The 19546-nt window shown below is 52.8% G+C and overlaps 2 protein-coding genes across 2 annotated transcripts; both read right to left on the bottom strand.

Annotated features, from left to right (window-relative positions):
- Positions 1 to 8532: 8532 nt before the first annotated feature.
- LOC119141967 (vigilin-like) lies at positions 8533 to 13452 on the bottom strand. Its single transcript, XM_037374666.1, is given in 8 exon segments — positions 8533 to 8589; positions 8804 to 9010; positions 9862 to 10077; positions 10552 to 10758; positions 12418 to 12532; positions 12534 to 12631; positions 13172 to 13326; positions 13446 to 13452. Coding segments are annotated over 8 exon segments (1062 nt in total).
- Positions 13453 to 15147: 1695 nt separating this feature from the next.
- On the bottom strand, positions 15148 to 18488 carry LOC119141969 (T-cell activation Rho GTPase-activating protein-like). Its single transcript, XM_037374670.1, has 7 exons — positions 18061 to 18488; positions 17668 to 17829; positions 17474 to 17583; positions 17069 to 17264; positions 16727 to 16844; positions 16424 to 16569; positions 15148 to 15237 (listed from the first exon to the last, which is right to left on the bottom strand). The coding sequence occupies exons 1-7, from the start codon at positions 18208 to 18210 to the stop codon at positions 15148 to 15150; spliced, it is 972 nt and encodes a 323-aa protein (XP_037230567.1). The 5' UTR covers positions 18211 to 18488.
- Positions 18489 to 19546: the final 1058 nt, after the last annotated feature.

Below are 19546 nucleotides of genomic sequence, written 5' to 3'. Positions count from 1 at the left end.
TGAGGTTTTGTAGCTGTCCTGACACTTCCCCCTATCATTACTGGGAAGCAACGTGGCAATTAGAGCTGGCCACCCCCGGCAGGAGGTGTGCACCGATGACTTTTAAGGAGTTTGCAGTGCTGTACTTTGTGCTCATCTCCAAAGCTTTTCTGTTCTCCCTTGTGCAATGGATTTTAATGTTATGCCAGTCCAAGCACGGTAATATCTGCATAGATGCGAGAACGTCAAGGTCACGGATTGGTTTCATGCAGCCTTAATTCTTTTAATCTTCTTTGGAAGGTGTATTGCCCTAAGTTTGCTCTCTTCTGCCTTCTTTCCTGTCAAAGGATAGCTGTCATCTTTACATCACCGGTGAGAGAGGTGGTTAAGGCACCTGTCGCTCAAATACTGACTAGATAACAGGTGTCTTTTTTCTTGGAGCATTAGCCCCTAATGGTTGTAGTAGCAGAGGGTCTGCCTCCTCTGCAGGGGTGGGGAGGAGCTGTGCAGCTGCTGCAAGCCAAGCTCTTTGTATCACCTGCTAGTAAGCTGTTTTCTGTTGGCAGGGCTGATGGCCCATCAGTCTGTGTTCTCAGAGATGAGCCCGCAGGAGTCCTTTGCTAGGTGCTTTGCTGCAGAGAGCTTTGTCATCTTGACGGTGTCTGGACTTTTTCCGGAAGATGCTTAAATCTGCCAATTGATGATGTTTAACGCTGTCTTCCACAAGAGCCTTTCAGCAGTGATACCTCTAAACTTTAGATTTCCCTTCAAAGAATTGTTTACCAAAAGCTTCTGTATTTCTGTCGCACTTTGCCAGATGCCACCATTGAATCTCTGCTTCTGTTGCTTTGGGCTTTTACATGTTGACTTTAATTAGGATACGTGCTTTTCTGGCCAGGGGCTGATGGGCAGCTCTCTGGTGACCAGATTCAGGAGAAAATCAGAGCATTTGCTGTACTGCTTCTTGTACTCGAAGGAAGAATCCTTTAACCCAGGTATCTTTGGACATGTCTTTTGGAAGGGGGATACCAGGCCCCAAATTCCAGCAGTTTGTGCCGGCTTACTAATTGTTCTGTTTCTGTCCTGCTTCTGGCCCTGTAATTTGTGGAGACAAAGTGAGGCTGTGTGATGCACAGAGGTTCAGGGCAGGGTTATCTGTTCCTCCAGGACAAGATCTGCCGATTCAGCTCAGTATTTTAAGCGGGCATCGCGTGCAAGATAGAGCTGAATGAATCCTCCTAGCAAGAGCTGTCAGCAAGGATGGATGAGCGGTTCGTTCACAGCCACCTAAACACCAAAGGAAATTATATTTGTATATTTAAAATTGTTTTCTTAACCAGTGTTTACAGTTTGGGGGTCTCAAGGGTTAAAATATCTCTGGCAGCTTGGGTCAATATATGGGGATTTAACAGTGCTCTAGATTAAGCAGGCAAATGAGTTAAACTGCATTTAGCTAATTGCCTGACTGTGAGTAGTTGAGCCAGCCCTGTGCTTGTCTGGTGTTCACATGGGAGCTTTGAGACTTTCTCAAGGGTGTGGTTGGTCTGCAAGTGCCCACTTTCCTGACCAGAAGGTAGGAGGCACTTTGGAAGTAGCCCCTTTTGATGGAGACCACAGACTTCTGCTTTTCTGTCCTGGACTTCAGACAGTGGTTTTCATAGCGGTCCCATCTTTCAGCTCAGGTCTGCTTTTTGCCAGGAGGCTGCAGCTTTGTTTTGCCAAGGCTGAGTGAATGAAGACATCGTGTCCTGCAGATTTGTAGGAGAGATACCTCTCTAGCAAGGTACAGGACAACCTTAAAAGTACAGAAAGCTAAACCTCCCACGAGTTGCTTCATGGGAGTGCAACACGGAGAGCTTTTTGTCTGGATTGCGTCCCTGCTGCTATTAGCTTCAGGATCCAGTGCTTCCAGCATTGCATCTTCTTCCCTGTCCTCAGCAGATCTTTGTTTCAGGGTTTGGCCCTGCTGTTTCGTGAGTTGTACCCTTCTAGTCTTGGTTATCAAGTGTCGGGGTAGACTCTTGTTCTTGCACGATGTTACTGCAGTGGCTGGGTGAGTCACATGTGGACGAGTCCCAGGTGCAGGCATGTGGAGGTGACAAGTCCTCGTTATTCTGCCCTGACTCCTGAAAGAAAGAAACCCCTTCAGTCTCGTAAATTTGGGCAGAAAGGAGTGATGGAAAGCAGTTGCATACTTGTTAATTTTCAGGGATTGGTGCAAGAATGATCTTTTGCTCTGTTCCCTCAACTAAAATGTTCTGCAGCTGTATGAATAGGCATGCTGCAGCTCTGGTTTTGCCTTGCTTTTTTGCAGTGAATGCTTGTTGTATTTAATCTGCTGAGCTGTTATAAACAATCTTCCTGCAAGCGAGACACTTGTGAGTGGCTGAGCTGAGATTTCCAGGTTCCTAATCAGAGGAAAGGCTGTTCCAGCCAAACCTGAGTTGGGCTCCTGATTGCATCCTGATAGAAAATGTTTGTCATCCAGTGGAAAAAACCCAGAGTTGCTGTTTTATCAAGTGTTAGGCATACATTAGCTGAGCAATTCTTTGAGCTTAGTACATGTTATGGCTCTGCTTTTCTGAGCCCATGAGCTGGGTTTGCTTATGGCTGGCCCGCCTGCTAGTTAAAGATCTAGTAGTTCCTTAAAACAGTGGCACTTACTGTTCTTTTAGTGACTCTATGTCCTTAGTTTTGAGAACCTTGGTGGTTCTTCCATCTTAATATTCAGCTTCTCTGACAGGTATGTAACCAGGGGCTTCTCTGCCCGCTGTTCCCCAGTAGCACCCCATGTACAGAGAAACGTGCTAGTGTTTATGGCATGGCCTTGGTGCCTGGCTGCCTTGGTGCTGTTGGCTTGCAAGAGACCATGAAGAAGAGGTGGGTGTCTTATGACATGTGCAGGACCAAAGACAACGGCTGCTAAAACGGGTTGCTTTTATTTCCATGGGATTATTGGTCTGTTGCCCATCTTCGGGCACTTGTGTGTGCAAGGCAGATAACCTCAATGTCTTTCTGCTGTACACTGGCTTTCCTTTTTGGTATGAAGCGGCTGGCATTTTGGTCTCAGACAATAGTTCAACAGATGGCTGCTTAAAACCAAAAAACACCCCCAAAAAAGGAGACTTTTTCTTCTTTTCAAGGAGTCGAGGACTTTGAAGGTGTGTACAGCTGAGGTTAACTTCCAGAACAAGGGCTGCAGAATCACAAGACACAGTATTGCTTGAAGCCTGTGCTGAAGCTGAGGGCAAACGCGTGTCTGGTGACTGTGAAGGCAGGTAAAGGCTTGTGTGATCCAGAGAACTGGGGAACCTCCATCCTGGAGATGGACACATCCCTGCACAATCTGTTCTAACTCTGAAATTGTTCATTTTGTGTGGAGGGGTTGGACCAAGAGGCATCCAGAGTCCTTTCCACCTGTATTTTTCTGTGGTTCTGCGCCTGATCCCACTGACCTGTGTGGTTTGCTTTGAGGAGTGAAAGAAAGAGAAAAAAACATTATAAAACATGTAGAAATGGAGCAATATTCCTGTGTGCTGCAAGCTCTGCCGGGGAGCAGATGCTAGCTGCCTTTTTTCTTCTGGATGAATTTATTTAACTGCAAAGAAAACTGCTGTTGCTGTGGCATTGACAGATGGAGCTGTACATAGACTTGGGGCAAGAGGGAATGTTGAGGGGAGCATTTGAGAAGGCAGGGAGTCCATGCTGGTAGCAGCACTTGCCCTGCCAGGGGACCGAGCAGGGCTTTGGGAGGGGGTGCTGGGGAGTTCCTTGTATTGCTTCTCTGCACGAGCAGCTGTATCAGGCTTACCTGGATGATGACTGTAATGAGAGAAGGTTTCTTGTTGGGCATGCATCCCCAGGAGAGCATCTAAAGTGTATGTAGTGACCTGGAACAACGTTGCTGCATATTTGGGATTCAGATGATACAGGGCAGCGTGAGGATTGCTAACACGGACAAAAGAGCGGGACTTACTTTGCCTCTTTATTTCGGTAGCTAGGTAAATAGCTAAGGATTGAGGCTCTTGTGGCGAGGTGTCTGCTTACCCTTGAGCAAACAGTACTTCCATAAGTGCAAAACCAAACCTGCAACGTTGGGAATGGCAGTTTCCTGCTGACACGCATTTTTTTCCAAAAGGCAGGTGTCTGCTTCCTATCTGGGGCCATCTTTGTGCACGCTAAAAATAGTTCATGCCCTTAGTGCAGTGCTGAGAGTTTTGAAAGATGGACAGCAGTGTCTGGTACACACCTTCTTCAGGAAGGTCAGGAAGGGCTTCTTGACCTTCCTGAATTTTTTCAGCGGTTGATCTCGAAAAGCTTTTCTTCTCTCCTTTTCTCTTCTGGTGTGCTTTCAGCCTCTTCTCCAGAGACCTGTTTTCCCTTTCTGTTTCTTTGCTTTTCATTTTCCTGAAACGAAAGACCCTGCAAACCTTGATATTCCACAGTGTTATTAGAGAGGTAAAACCACGATCAACTGGAATCAGTTCTCATTTTAAACAAAGGGAGCTCATTTTACCTTCTTTCCTCTGAAAGGCTCATCAGCTGTTCCGGGTCTACCGAGGAGTCTGCTGTGCTCTCGGGGGTGGTTGGAAGCAAAGGTACAAGCGCCTGAACCGGAAAGGTTGAAGTTGACAGGTGGCAAGACACCTGGAGCAGTAAGCTACCGTTTTCCAAATTGCTACCTTAGCTCCTCAAATAAGATCCCTTTGGTTGCTTTGCATTATCCACATTTTGCACCGTCGTAAGATAGGCTTCAGGAGCTCTGATGAATTGGGATGATGGGCTGCCCCTTCTCGCGGGCTGGGGCACCACAAACTGGAGGGGTCTTGGAGGGTAGGACAGACCCTTGCCAGCTTCGTTCTGCTGGGCTTTCTTCTGCCTTCCTGGGACACGGTTCTGCCGTTATCCCTTGGGCAGCATTATCCCATTCTGGGGCGTGAGCCTTTTATTTTTAAATCTGCGATTTTGTATTTGACTTCTTGTAAGTATTTAGATTGATTAAGCACATTCCCAATGCATCTGAGAAACAACCTTTCTGTTTTTTCTTCTCTATCATTACAGGGTGGGAAAAGTCAAACAGACAAGGGATCTAATGACAGGAGGAGGCACAGCAGCTGCTTGGACCTATCAGAAACTACTGTCATACATGAGAAACGTGTCAGTGTTTGTTGGCCTGACATCCCTCTACTATTTCTGATTTCACCACCATACCTGCCCCTGCTTCTTTGTAGAGGATGAACAGAGAGGGTGCTCTGTGCAAGAAGTCTTTTGTCTGGGGCTCTGCGTTTGCTCCACCTGCACGGCTCCTTTGATCTTCCAAACACACTCCTGGAACACAAAAGCACGTGCAGCAAAGTGTCTTCGTGGAAGTGGACAACACCTAAACCAAAATCCACCAGCAGCACAATAAGGAATAGGACCAGAAGCCCCAGATTTTGAAAACCCTCAGCCCCTCCTCATACCTGTGCACCTGTCCACAGGTGCTGGCACCTCCTCGGCTGATGGAGGGGAGAGGCCGGCCACCTCCTCCCCAAAGATGTCCCCGCAGTTTTCAATCACAAACTGCACCAGCACGTTCCCCTGCACACATCAAAGCCTTGGTCTCAGCCTACGAGTTTTCTCCCTTTGAGCCTCCCAGTTCCCCCTGCCATCCCCCTGGGGAGGGAGGGAGGGAGCGAGCAGCTGTGTGGTGCGCAGCTGGCGGCCCCGCTTGAACCACAGCAGCCTATGAGCAACAGTTAGCTGGTTGATGGTGAGAGTGCTCATCCTTCGTCCTCCATCAGGGTGCGGGCGTCTCCCGTATCACACTGGGACAAACAAAAGCCTCAGCAGTCCGGCTGCTGTTGGAGCTGCTGGAAAAGCTTTTTGGGCGAGCCGACGTATTTGTAGTGGCCAGCGTGGCAGTTTGCTTTATACCGTTGCCCTGAGCGTGGGCATGTGGAGAAACTGCCCGGCAGTCAGTGTGCAGGGATGACGGCCACAGGGGACAGCAAGCTGCAGGTGATGGTCAGCGGTGGCACTGTGTTTGCCTGTGTGTTGTCCCGGCTCTGAGCTAATGGCGCTGCTCCCCAGTGGAGCATCCATCGAGCCTGAGCACAGGCTGTGTCTTAGCCAGAATCCGAGCAGGAGCTGAGAGGACAGTGACACCTCCAGAGGTGCCATCCGGCCCCCACCTCCCTGTGTGACTGTGCTGTGAGTCCTAAAGCTCAGCCATGATGCCCACTGACAAGGAGTCTGGGCCAAGGGATGATCCCAAAGTCCTCCCCTAGGACGCACCACCAAACAATATCTGCCTAGTCCCCAGTTATCACATGGCAGACGTAGTCAGAAGAGAGGAAAGATCATTTTATTGAGGACATCAACTGCGGGCTGGGGGGGTGGTGGCTACCCAGGAGCCCCAGGGCTTCAGGCAGGAAAACAGCACCTGCAACAATAAGAGCCAGGAAGCACTGCTAAAGCCACAAAGCCAGGACGAGGCGTGACTTGGTTGCCCTTGCTTTGGGGAACGCTTTACAAAGTGCCTTGAATCAGCGCTCCCGCCCAAAGGACTGGTTCTCTTCATTTACTCCAGCAGCCTCAGCAGACAATAAAAGCCTTACACAAGCAGCCTGCCACAGCAAGAAAGGATCTTCCTGACTTGCTGTTCAGTTCTCAAATGTTACGTTACTGCTTGTGGAACAGGGTTTAATAGGCTGTATTCCCAAGACCTCTGACTCCCCTTTACTGACCTGAGCCCCCGCATTCATGCTTTTCCCAAATGATATTCGTTCTAGTGTTTGGTCCACAGTTCCCCGTTCTAATATCTGATAGTGCATTCCACCACTTCATACATTGACTTTTCAATCGCTTTGTCCGTCTCTGGCCGCCCCCCTCACGGGGAACACGGAAATGCAGGTCGGGACTCCCCACTCACTTCACAGTTAACTGTGTCTCTCACACACATCACACTCACCGGGCAGCCCTCAGCCACACAGGCAGCATGTTACAAGGTACCGTGCACTTACATACAACTCTAGGAATGCTGACAGTTTGCGTTAGCACACAAAGTACGTGTTTCAACGAACAACTGCCAAAAACCAAGTTCTGATTTTTTCTGGCGCTAAGCAGCATGTTAAGTTTTCAGCTATTCGCCTAGAATTGCTAGAATATTTATTTTTTTTTTACTCACGATTCATAACTCCAATTTTGAACATGTAACAGACAACACATAGACAAACAAGACACAGAGCACTATGTCAGTTGTTATGTTCTAGGAATTCCCCAAATCTTAAGACACCCTAAATGAAGTTTTCAGCTTCCCAGAGCTTAAGACTATCAAATACTCAAAACAAAGAATAAATATAAATACCTTTTGTGTTGTGCAGTAGTCCTTACCCACCTGTGTGAGAAGTCGAGGTGTAGGGGAGTCTCACCAACAGGAGATCCAGTTGAGGGCTCAGAGGGTCCCCAGGCCCCTGAATTCCAGCACCAGCAGAGAGTTCTCCTGCCGGGCTCACCAAATTGATGCACAGAGTAACTGCTCACAGACCAATTTTGTCTTTAAGCAGCAAAGGTATTTATTTCGTGCAATGTCGGGGAGCTAGCCGATTCGCACCAGACAAACTAGCTCCCAAGTTTTCAATGAAACGTTAGGTATTTTATACAGTTTTCCTGAGATGTTACACAACATCTTTACATACATATTCTTTTGATTTGGACACCCAATCATTCCATTCATAATAGGGGGGGGATCTAGGTGGAATAGACCTTTCCATTTTCTTCAACGATTTCCTGACTTGGTCTCCTTCCCTCCTTAAGGTGCCCACCTTTTCTAGTTATTCAGACTAGCATTGCCTTTTATTTATTTATTTGTATGTATGTTTGTTTGTTTGTTTGTTTGTTTGTTTGTTTATTAAGACCTTTCTTGGCTTTCTCCACACCCTGGGCTGGGCCCCTGATGGTCACGGTGTCACTGCCAGAGCCCTTGGTGGGGAAGTGGATGTGGACTCCACCACACTCCTCCACGATGGAGCGGATGAAGCGGCTTTTGGCACCAATGAGGGAATTGTGCAGTTTGGAAGGAATAGAGACCTCCACCTCTGTGCTGTTGGCCCAAGGGAGGACAGTACCAGCCTCTTCAGTCAAGCTGCAGAAATGTGTTTGCACCCACTCTGCTTACCCTCTAACTCCCAACCTTGCTAGGAGCTTTATAGATCTGGAAGAAATGCCTGAGCAGAGGGCTTTGAGACTGGCTACTCCTGACAGGAGCAGTCACAAACTTTGGTTCATGAGTCAAGAACAGACTGACGCATTTGTCTCCTCCCTGCCCTCACCCATTACAACCACGTCTTTATCTGTGTCTTCTAGCAACATTGTCAAGTCCCTCAACTGCAAAAGGCTAGTTGCTTCACTAACCAGCTCCTTCTGGATGGCAAGAATCCTGTGGCAAGCAACCTCACAGTTTGCTCTCTTGCCTGTGATAACAATCGTCTCCAAGTTGCTGTTCTTTGCTGGGAGATCAATTTTGGTGTTGCTTTCTTTACAGATCTGCCACAACAGAAAAAAAAAATCATCTCAGAAGTGATGAAGCCAAGAGGGGGCAGAGACCAAGGAGACAGTAAAACTGTTGGCCTGAGAGACAGAAAAACAGAGAAGCTGTTTGATGGGCAAACTGGAAGAGGCCTTCACAACAATTCAGTTCCAATTCCCATGCTGCACCTCCAGTATTGACTTCTAAGCTGCACCTCTAATGGCCCAAGAGAGACCACCCCCACTACACCTGTCAGTGCTCACAAATGTATCTTCATCGGACCTTCAAAGGAGGCCTAGCCCATCTTGTCAGTACCTTTGCATAGACTTCAGTCAATGCTTGCCCAAGTTTTTCAGGCTCGCCTCGCAGTATCACCGTCTCCGAGCTACTGTCAGTGGGTGGGATCTCGACAAAGACTCCAGTCTTCTCCAAGATCTCCTGCAGGGAATTCCCCTTGGGGCCCATGACATACTTCTGCTGGGACTTCTTCACCTCCACTGCAATGGTAGTAGTCTTCTTCTTCTGTAGGGGCAGAGACACTGAGGCATCAATCACAAGGGGGCGGGGAAGGACAAGAGCGACAGGAAGAGGCACAAGATGCAGTCAAACTCTGCACCCAGCAAAGAGAAAAGCCAAGCTGAGCACAGTGGCTCAGCAGTACCCTAGCACCCCTTGGACCCCTGCCTACAGAAAGCCTTGTGCTCAAAAATTCACAGTGGAAGTACAAAACTAGCATGCTGTGTCAAGCTCCCTGGGACACGGCATGGAAGAGACCACAAACACACACAGACATGTCGTTGTCGTCGTCCCCGTCCCCCTGTTGCACAACAGGGTTCAACTCCCAGCCATCTCCCAGGCAGTGCTGTAATGCAACACTATGCAGGCTATAAGCTGATTATCTCTGTTGAAATCCAGACTGGTACAAATACAGACCTAACCACGAGGAAAAACAGCCCAGCAACCCACAACAAGGATATTCACAGCAGCGCTGGCTGTGGGAAATAAACTGGAGTGACATTCACTCTTCAGCAACTTCTACTTAGGTAGCAACTTTGATACTGTCAGCTGGCCACCACTGTAGACTTCACACTTCTTTCCTTCCTTAGTAGCACCGGTGTGAACAAGAGCCAGGGGAGCTCTTGGTGGCCTGCTAATTCCCACAATACAGAAAAGTGAGAAATCTGTCACCTCCCTGATAGTATCAGCCCAGCTCCTACTCTGCTGAGTGAGGAAACAGTAAGATTCAGGGTCATGTACTGCAAGGGCTGCTGAGCCAGATGCAACAGAGGGATGCACAAAAGCAGAACAAGAAGGGAAGAGTGCCTAGGAGCAGGTGCCAGGGGAAGGTGGGAAGCTTTATGGACCATCCGTACCTTCTCCTCATAGATCTTCTTAACGCGAGCCACAGCCTGGGCTAGGTGCTCCTTTTCTCCGCTGAAGACTATCTCTGTCTTGTTGACACTGGGTGGAGGAATGTTGATGCGTGTCCCTGTGTCCTGCATGAGCTCCCTCACCAGCTTGTTGTAAGGGCCGGCAATGAAAGGGTGGTACACTTTCTCCACGTCCAGCCGCTCCACGGCACGCTTATCCTGGAAGAGCCCACAACAGACCTTGGTGGGAACTGCCCTCTATATTACAGTCTCTGCCAGGCACAGCTAAGTTCCCAGGGGTGTCCTGCTTGACACTCTGGCCCAAGCAACCTTCTCAGTTTGCGGGCTTGTAGATCTCCACCTCTTTCAAGCTACAAATGCAGTTGCTGCTGCTGCTCCTTATTTACGATATTCACTCCTGTGATCTCCTGCCTTATCTCAGCTGGCACCTAAGACGCGTTGCTTCAACTATTAAATGCTTGTTTTGACTTCAGAGATGGACAAAACGCAGCACAAGAAGTTTCAGGACCTGGCAGTGGTGCTCATACAGCCAGTGAGTGGCACAGTATACGTCTCCGTTCAGGCTAACGTTAGCCACTGACTGTAGCCACGGTGGCTGCAAACTCCGACTATACCGTGGGGAAGCAAAATGGCTGACCAGCTAATGCCATGAGAGAGATCATACTGAGGTACCTGCTCAGCGGAGATAAGCAGGATCTCGTGCCGGGCCTCCTCAATCCCTTCTTTAGTGCCGCTGATCTTGATCTGGTTGCTGGGGTCATCTGGGCGGGGAAACTGCATTTTGGTTGCAGTTTTGAGCTTCAGGTCCTGCAGCTTCTCACCCTTCTTTCCAATGACAAAATGGTGGTGCTCCTTGGGGATGGCAACTGTCGCTGAAGCCTGCAGCAGAAGAACCAAGCATCTGTGAAAAGCCTTGCCTGCACTGGCAGATCCACAGGAACAGAGCCAGGGAAAGCAAGGTAGTTGCAGCTCAGTGGTACTACTGAGGAGCAAACACAACGCCTTCCCAGCACATTCTGTCTGAGGGCTGACACTGTACCAGTTGATCTACAGTGCCTCCATGCCAGGAGTATAAACCCCACCTTTCCCTCAAAACCCTTCTGTTTGCACAGGAGCAGTACTCTGAATTAGCAAAGGCCTTCCGACACAGACGAGGAGGTGCCTCTCCTCCAGTGTAAGATACTGCATCAGTACACCAGACAACAACTGAGATGACAGCTCACAGGTGGAGTTTATCTGAACTCTGACATCTGCTGCCAAGGTTACAGAGAACAAGACATACAGTATGACTCCTAGGAAAGAAAAATTCAACACCAGAAACCCACTGCAGGAGGCAGGCAGCTAGCAGATGCTTACCGCTACTTAAGTGCTAAGGTGTCTTCAAGTGTAGCGCATGCTGCTCCTGGGACTGCTTCTAGAAGGGCCCACATGGAAAAAGGGTCCTTCTGTGTGCTTCTCTCAATCTACCATTAAAGGGCTGGTCTATACAAGGGCTTCCTGACTTCTTCCCTTCTCACTGAGTTTTTACAGGTCTGGTAGCTGATGACTGCTATCATGCTCCTGATCCCTCTGATTAGGTAACCACTAACAGCAATCAGACAATGAAAATGCAAGCTATAATGGAAAAAATAAAAGATGAAGAAAAGATCACTCGGTGTGACTTTTCAGCTCTGTGTTCCTGTCCTGAAGCCAGCCAAGCCTAAGAGAAGCTGGAATACAGACACACCTTCCAGACCTGGGAACAGGGCAGTAGGAGGTATATTTGAGAACAGTGGCTCATAGATCTGTGGAGGTATGACCTGACTGTTTTTTCAGATGCACATTGTGGATGTAGGGTTTTGTTCCCTCTGGCAGGGTATGACACAGGGGCTGAACAGCACTAAGCAGACATGGTATTAACATTGCATTAACTACCTTTGGCATTATACTTTAAAACACACTGCAACACCTGGCTGCGATACATCCTAACAAGAGCTACTACCTTGACTATGAGCTCAAGAACCTTAAGGTAAGAGACTAAAACCTAGAGGACTGAAGCAACTGAAACAACAGGGTTGTGGCTCCTTACCAGTGTGCCTTGAGTTACACAATGCAGAACCCTGACCCCGAAGCTTTCGGCTTTTGGCAGGACTTCCTTTTCTCTACTTTTTTCTCCCAGAGTTCCACGTTCTCCTCTGAAGGACTTCAGGAAAAGCACAGTCCCGTTCTCACACACTACAAGCTTTGTGTGTGAGGCTCCTGCACCCCCTCCAGCACCAGCACCTCAGCACAAAGTTGTTGCAACTCAAGTGTTCCAGAGATTGCAGACTCCAAGCGTCATGCAAAACCACGGCCTGTAATTACCTTGGAACCCTATTTTAAGCCTCATTTCCATTCCAAGTTGCCAATTGGATGCTTTGAAAACGTATGGCGAAGCTGAATTAGTCACGTAACAACATACCTCTTTGGCTTACAAGCACACGTGCCCAAGGGTCTCAAAGCATTTGCGAGTCTTGGGGAAAAGCAAAGATGAAGGCAGAAACAGTTAGATGCCCTCACCTGAGTCTGCAGTCGAGTGACAATCTGCTTCTGAGCCTTCGTGACTGCTTCCAGCTTGCCAGAGACCACGATTGAAAGGCCCTGGTCCTTTGCGAGAGACAGCTCCAGGTGAGCTCGTCTTCTGCATGATGTCAAGGCAGATCTTGGCCTGCTCGCCTTCTCCAAACTGATTCATGTCCTTGTATTTCCTCTCCTCCAGTGGCACATGGAACACCTGCTCAGCCACGGGACAGACAAAAGCAGGGCACAGCAAGGTGTCAGTGTGCTTTTGATTGTCAGTGCCTCCCTCTCTTATTGCCATACAGGAGGACTTCACCGGTGTACTAAGTTCTCAGATTTAGGCGACCCATCAGCCTTTCCAGTGGAGACACCAGCTGCAGTACGAGGGCACCGCAGCAGGCAGTGTGTCCCAAACTGAGTGCCTTCCTAATGAACGTGCTACTGGGGGGGAGGGGGAATACTTTAATGCATTAGCACTCACTCCTTGAATTCTGCAATCCTCCCTTCAGGCCTGTTCCAGCTATCTGTGCAACACGGATGCAGTGCTTTTTCTGGGCAGTTTTTCAACACATCCCTCCCCCTCCAGAGCAGTCCTAGCATTCAGCTGCGGTCTTCCTTGTGCCCCAGGGCAAAGTACAGCAAAGAGGCAGTTACTCTGACACACTAAGGGATTTCATACTCCAGGGAAAGCTTCACTTCACCTACTTTTTGGAGGGATGAAAAGGAGGGACATAAGACACCCACTCCCACCAACCTGAGTGATGACAGAAGCCTTTATTGGTCGGATTTCACTCCAGGGCCCAGCAGGTTCCTGGGCAGCTTCCAAACATGGTGCTTTCTCAGGGAGCGCAGGGAAGGCTTCCTCGTAGGTTGGAGGATCCTTCTCTTCTTCAGAGTTTAAAGCTGTTACTGGGGTGAAGCAAACAAGGCAAATGAGATGCTCTCCCCACAGAAATGCCCCCATTCATAGGCAGTGCAACTCTATTGAGGCATCATCAACAAGGGACAACAAAGGACTTGTGCACTACTATTCATCCTGTTACAGTTATGTGTGGATAACTGGCTAGCTGAAAAGGGTCACATAGACATAGTCCAGCTGGCTGGACAAAAATGCACATTGCTCTCAGCTTATCTGAAGTAAAGCAAAATACACTGTCTTTGGCTGTCCTTGTTATACAGTAACAGGAAGACTTTGGTGGGAAAAGAATGTTGCAGGTGGGAACAGATAACTACAGAAGAGAAACAAGGGGCGGGCTTGGTATTTAGGCAACTAACCAATAATGAGCTTAACTTTTGTAATATGTATGAGCTAATTATAAGAAGGCATAAAAGGTGACTGTAAGGTGCAATAAACAAAGTCAAACAAACAAAAACAAATCCACAAACACAAGATAAGATCACACTACCATTACCCTAAAAACCCAGGGCCAACAAACCCAGATTCTGTCCGTAACAATAACACGCTTTAACACTTTACTCGCTTAACCAGTGGCATACCATAACCTTGTAAGCCTGAGAGACATCCCTGCACTGCTCCACACGTCACCAAAAGCAGGGGCTGAGGAAGGCTGCTTTGGGGCCCGTCGAGGGAACCATCTCCCCTGGGCTGCTCTACGGCCACCGGCTGCCGTTGCTGTCGCGCGGGTCTCAGTGCTGCTCTGCAGTCGGCCGTCACCTCCCCGCGGGACACTCCCCAGCGCAGCACACGTCTGCACTGGCTCTCCCTGGGGACAAAGATCACAAGCGAGGGATGGGCTTGGCTTTGCCCCCAGTCCCAGGCTGCCACCAGAGAGACCTGCCACCCCCGCCCCAGCTGTGCGATGTGGGCACCACGTGCAGCTGCAGCTGTGGGTCAGGGCAGCTGTGGGCAGGGGGCAAGCCCCGTGGCGGTGCCCCCGGCGCTGGCAGCAGGCAGAGCTGGGGAGAGCGAGGGGCAGCCCAGGGCAGCCGGCAGCCGGCGGCGGGGCCCGGCAGGGTGCAGCACCCTCAGCAATGCCCGGCTCCTTGCGCCTCGGCCCCAGGGCTGCAGCGCAGGGCTGGCCCCAGCCGGGGCTGGGCTGGGAACAGCCAGGCAGGGCCCCTGGCACCCCGGCACGCACCTGCTCCCTGCGTGGGGCGGCCTGGTCCTTTGCAATCGACCCCGTGGCATCCAGAGAAGAGCCCTGCCCTGGGCCTGAGCCATCGCTGCAGGGATGAGGCCTTCCTCGGCGTCCGTCCCTCAAATCCCTCCCTCCGGCCCCCACGGTCCGTCCCTAAAACACTTCCCCTCGCCCCCGGTCCCTGCTGGCCCTGAAGGCTGGCCACAGCACTTGGTTTCAAGCCTGAGCTGGTCATGTCATGGCTGTTCTGGAATGTGGTACAGTGAAAGGAGAGACTGAAATGGCAAATTTTCCCCCCCGGGGCGGTCAAATGCTGGCAGAGGTTGCCCAAGGAGGTTGTGGAGTCTCTGTCCTTGGGGATCTTCAAAGGCCAAGGGCACACAGTTCTCAGCAACCTGCTCGAGGTGAGCGTGCTGGAGCAGAGGGCTTGGCCCAGAGGACCTCCACGGGTCCCTTCCAACCCCCCCCTCCTGTGTGGCTCTGTGCTTTGCTTTTCCTCCTAAAGCCCCTCAGCTCAGCCCCGATGCCCGCTGGAAAGGGTGCTGGGGCAAGGGACCATCCCAATCTCCTCCCCGAGGGTCCACCCCAGCACAAGCGCTCCCCACTCCACAAGACCCTATGGCAGACACAGTCAGGAGAGGGAAAAGATTCTTTTATTGTCAACAGCAGCTGCAGGGGCCCAGGAGTCACAGCTGTTCAGCCGGTGAAAATCAGTCAGCACCTGCAACGACAGAGTCAGAAAGCTCTGATAAGCCCCCAGAGGCAGGAAGAGGCAGGATTTGGTTCCCCCCTCTTTGGGGGACGCTGTTTCCGAGGAATTCCTCATGGCCCAGAAGGGACAGCTCTTGCTGGCCTCCACTCGAGGCCGGCTCCGGTGCCTTCTCCCCAGGGGTGATGTCCCTAGGGAGCTGTGCGTGCGCAGGGATGCTGACAGTGCCCCTGTGCCGCGCAGCAGGGCTCGACGGGGAGCCCCCGGGGAGCTGCCGTGGGGCTCATCCCAAACCCTGCTCAGCACCAGCCCTCGCCGGCCCTTGCCAGCCAGCTGGGCTGACTTAGGGCCGTGTTCAGGGCTGGGAAAGATGGGCAGCAGCGCGTGGTACGCACCTGGCCTTCCTGACGTGCTGCAGCTTCCTGCATTTTCTCAGGTTTGGGTCCACAAAATCATTTCCTCTCTTCTCCTTTTTATTTGTGCTTGGCTGTCCCTCTCCTCTGCCCAGGCTTCTTTTCTCTTCCTTTTCCTTGACTTTTCCTTCTCCTGGTGGGAGCCTGCAAACCTTTCCATCCCACAGCGTGATGAGATGGGGAAAGCCCCAAGCCCCTGCAGCGAGCTCTCAGGTCAGGCAAGGGGAGCTCTTCCTACCTGGTTTCCTGGGGCAGGCTGGTCAGTTGTGGCAGGCGTGCCAGGGACTGTGCCGTGCCCTCGGGGGTGCCTGGAGGCAAATCTGGAGGTGCCTAAACCAGAAACTTGGGAGGTAACGGGTGGCAAGTGACAGCCTGGGGTAGTGAGGGCCTGACTGCCAAATTGCTGTATGAGCTCTACAGAGGAGATGCTGGTTTGCATCGTGCACATTTTGCACAGTCCAGCCAACGCAGCCTAGACTTGATGAAGCTGCGACGGAGTAGGATTTGAGCAAAAGCCCTCTCAAGGTGGCAGCTACTCCTTTCTGTCCTTTTGTGGGTATTTTGTAGGTATGTTTTGTTTGATGAAGCAGATCATACTTAATGAAGTGCATTCCAGAAACAGCCTTTCCAGTTTTCCTTAACACGCACCACTCTGGGGGGAGAGGAGGAACCCCAAAGGCACAAGAGAGCGGCTGCCAGGAGGAGGCCCAGCGGCTGCTTGGCCTCCTGGGAAATTACTGTCCCACCTGAGACATGTTGCCCCAGCGTCTGTGGAGCTGCCGTACCTCTGCCGCTTTGGGCCCTGCCCCTGTGTCTCCCCCAGCTCCGCTGTCGATGTCCAGCAGAGAGGCGGCTGCATCCAGAAAGGCTTTTGCTGGACGCTGGGTCTCTGCTGTGCCTGCAGGGCCACTTTGCTCTTCGCACCGCAGCTCTGGAAAGCAAAAGCACGTGCAGCAGCGTGACTTCTTGGAAGTCAAGAACACCTAAGCAAAGCCCAGCCGAGCCCTACACCACTTGTCTCCTCAGCGTTGAGGTTTCTGGCATCCCAAGCCCCAGTGTCTGTGACAAGCCTCAGTCCCGCCTCCTACCTGTGCCCCTGTCCATGGGTGCTGGCACCTCCTCGGCTGATGGAGGGGAGAGGCCGGCCACCTCCTCCCCAAAGATGTCCCCGCAGTTTTCAATGAGGAACTCCACCAGCACGTTCACCTGCAGACATCAAAGCCTTGGTCTCAAGCCAGGTGCCTGCAGACGTGTCAAGCAGCCTTTCCCACTGCTGACCCTTCGTCTGCGCAGGCGGCTGCGGCTGGGGGTTGCTCTTCCAGGCACCCAGCCCACCAGCACTGGCCCAAGGGAGGAGGCAGCCAGGGACCTCGCAACAGCCAAGCTCCGATGGGCCGGGAAGGCAGCACTGGCTGCTGGGTAGGGCGTACCTTCTCGGTCACCGCCAGCATGGCCTGCAGCGGGAGCAGGTCCTCGTTGGGTGGGCTCAGCAGGTTGGGCCCGACGCAGATGGCCAGGTTGCTGCAGCTCATTCTGCTGGTGGCTGCGTTGTGGCCGATGTGCTGCAGCAGGGCCATCAGCCGCTTCAGGAGGAGGAGGTTGGCCGCAGGCAACTTGTCAGCCACCCTGAGGGAAGAGGAAGACAAGGCTGATGAAGCAGAGGGTGCCCACAGCCGTCCCCGCAGCTGGCCCCAGGCGGGTGGGAGCCAGCGGCCGTGTTGCACAGCTTTGCAGCTGCCCGAAAAGACAGCTTTCTGAGGAGCCCGTGCCTTTGCAGGCAGGTCCCAGAACTCTCCCGGTCCCTGCTCACCAGGCAGGCTGCTGCCCACACTTACGCTTTCAGCTCCTCCACCTTGGCCTGCTTGCTGGCCCTCTCCATGGCTGCCATCCAGTCCTCGTAGAGGTCGACGACGAGGAGCTTGGTGGGGATGCTTCGCAGGAAGTCCTGCAATGCCAAGGGCTGCAGGTGAGCCTTTGAACGCTGCAGGCCAGCCAGGAGCTCCTCCAGCTGCAGGTCAGAAGTGCTCACCTTCAAGATGACGGCCAGCAGCAGCGCAGGCTGGCTTCCTACGTCGATGTCCTTGCCGCGGTCCAGGGCCTCGCGCAGCTGCCGAAGTTCTGTCCCACCGGCAGCTCTTCGGAATATCCCCTCCGTTGCTGGTCCTTGCTGGCGCAGGACAGCCAGCAGCTCCTGCAGGAGAGGCAGGAGGCCACTTGCTTGGCTGAAGAACCAAGCGGTGGCAAGGACCAGAGCTCTGCCCCAGACGTGGTTGCCTAAGCGCCACAAAGGGTCTGGGACCAGAAGCAGGTTCTGGGGGTGCAGAGTCCAGTGCCCTGTCCCCGCAGCTGCTGGGGACACGCAGGCCCTCTCCAGAGCAGCCGGAGGGAGGGCTGGGGACCCCGTCTGTCCAGGCTGGCTTACCTGGATGGGCCGGGGCAGCGTGTTGTCCTCCCCACAGAGGGCTGCCAGGGGCTGCCCAAAGAGCACCCTGCTGCAGCTGGAGCCCGCCTGCCCTGGCGCCTGGGCAGCGGCCGGGGTGCGCCGCAGGGCGAAGGGCCAGGGCAGCCCCATCCTCCTCCTGCTGGTGCTGCTCCCGCTGCTGCTCCCTCCTGCTGCAGAGGAAAACAGAGTAAGACACCACCAATGGAGACCCCAGGCCAGCGGTCCCAGCGCCTGCCCTGCCCTGCGCTGCCCTGCCGGCAGCACGGTGCTGTGTGGTGCGGCAGGATGGGCAGGGAGGCAGCAGCTGGAACCGCGGCTGTGGCTCGGAGGTGTTGACTTAGAGGCTCTTGAGAGCCATCGTGCCACGGGGTCAGCCTGTGCCAGCCTTCGCCCTGCCCTCCTGCAAGCTGCGGGCAGCAGCAGAGGCTCCGTGTCCCCGCAGAAGCATATCCAGCAGGCACTGCCCAGCAGTTGTCCTTGTCCGTCCAGGTGACATCCTTCCGTGGGCTGCCCAACCTGCATGGCGACACTCGGGACAAGTGAGCACAGCATTGCAGGAGGTTGCCTTGCTTTCCCAAACTCACCTGGTGCGGGGCAAAGTCCCCCTGCGTTTGCAGATGGGGCCGTCGCAGGCCCTTGCTTGGGATGAGCCTGCAAGAACCAAGAATCAGGCTGTGCTTGCAGAGCAGCCCCGCAGCAGAAAGGGCCACCAGCAGCCTGAGCGCGGCAGAGCTGGGACCCTCTGCCCTCCCGGGCTCTCTTCCCCATGTGGCAGGGTTCCTCCCAGTGTCACCAGTCAGAACGTGCTGGCGTGCTGCTGGCTTCCCAAAACTCTCTGCTCCCTGAGTGGCACCATCAGACCCTCTGTCCCTCCCGCACAAGGTCACCCCAGTCCCTGCGCATCCCGGCGCAGCCAGAGGCAGGTGCAAGGCAGCCATTCTCACCTCTGCCTGTGCCTCCATCAGCCTCTCCAGGCTCCTGGCGCACAGTGTCCTCCACTGGGCAGGAGAGAAGGAGGGGAAGAAGGTGAGCAGCCATGGCTCTGCTGCTCGGCTGCAGGAGCAGTGCTTGGGGACAGGGCCCAGAGCAGAGAGACACTCACGGCGTGGCGGCGGCTCAGCTCCTTCTCCAGGAGCTTGATGGATGTCAGATGGGTGACGCGGGCTCCCTTGCGTCCTTCTGGTGTCCTGTGCACCGGGAAGGGAGAGGGAGAGAGCTGGGTGAGCCCCAAGCCGTCTCTTGTCTCTTGTCAGGCAGCTGTGCCCGAGAGCTGCTCGCAGCCACGGGGGCACCTTCCCCAGCTGGGGGCTGTGTTCCCCCGTCCGTCCAGCTTCTCCTGGAGCATCCCCCCGGCTTACCCCAGCAGCGTGGCCACCCACAGCTCCTTCAGTGCCTGGGATCTGCAGATAGAGAGGAGAGAGAGCGTCAGGCCCTGCTGCCCCCAGCCCTGGGCAAAGGTGGGGGC

This window comes from Falco rusticolus, unplaced genomic scaffold (assembly GCF_015220075.1).
Source record: "Falco rusticolus isolate bFalRus1 unplaced genomic scaffold, bFalRus1.pri scaffold_118_arrow_ctg1, whole genome shotgun sequence".
In the NCBI taxonomy this organism is placed as follows: domain Eukaryota; kingdom Metazoa; phylum Chordata; class Aves; order Falconiformes; family Falconidae; genus Falco; species Falco rusticolus.
This window is presented reverse-complemented; position numbering and strand designations above follow the sequence as displayed.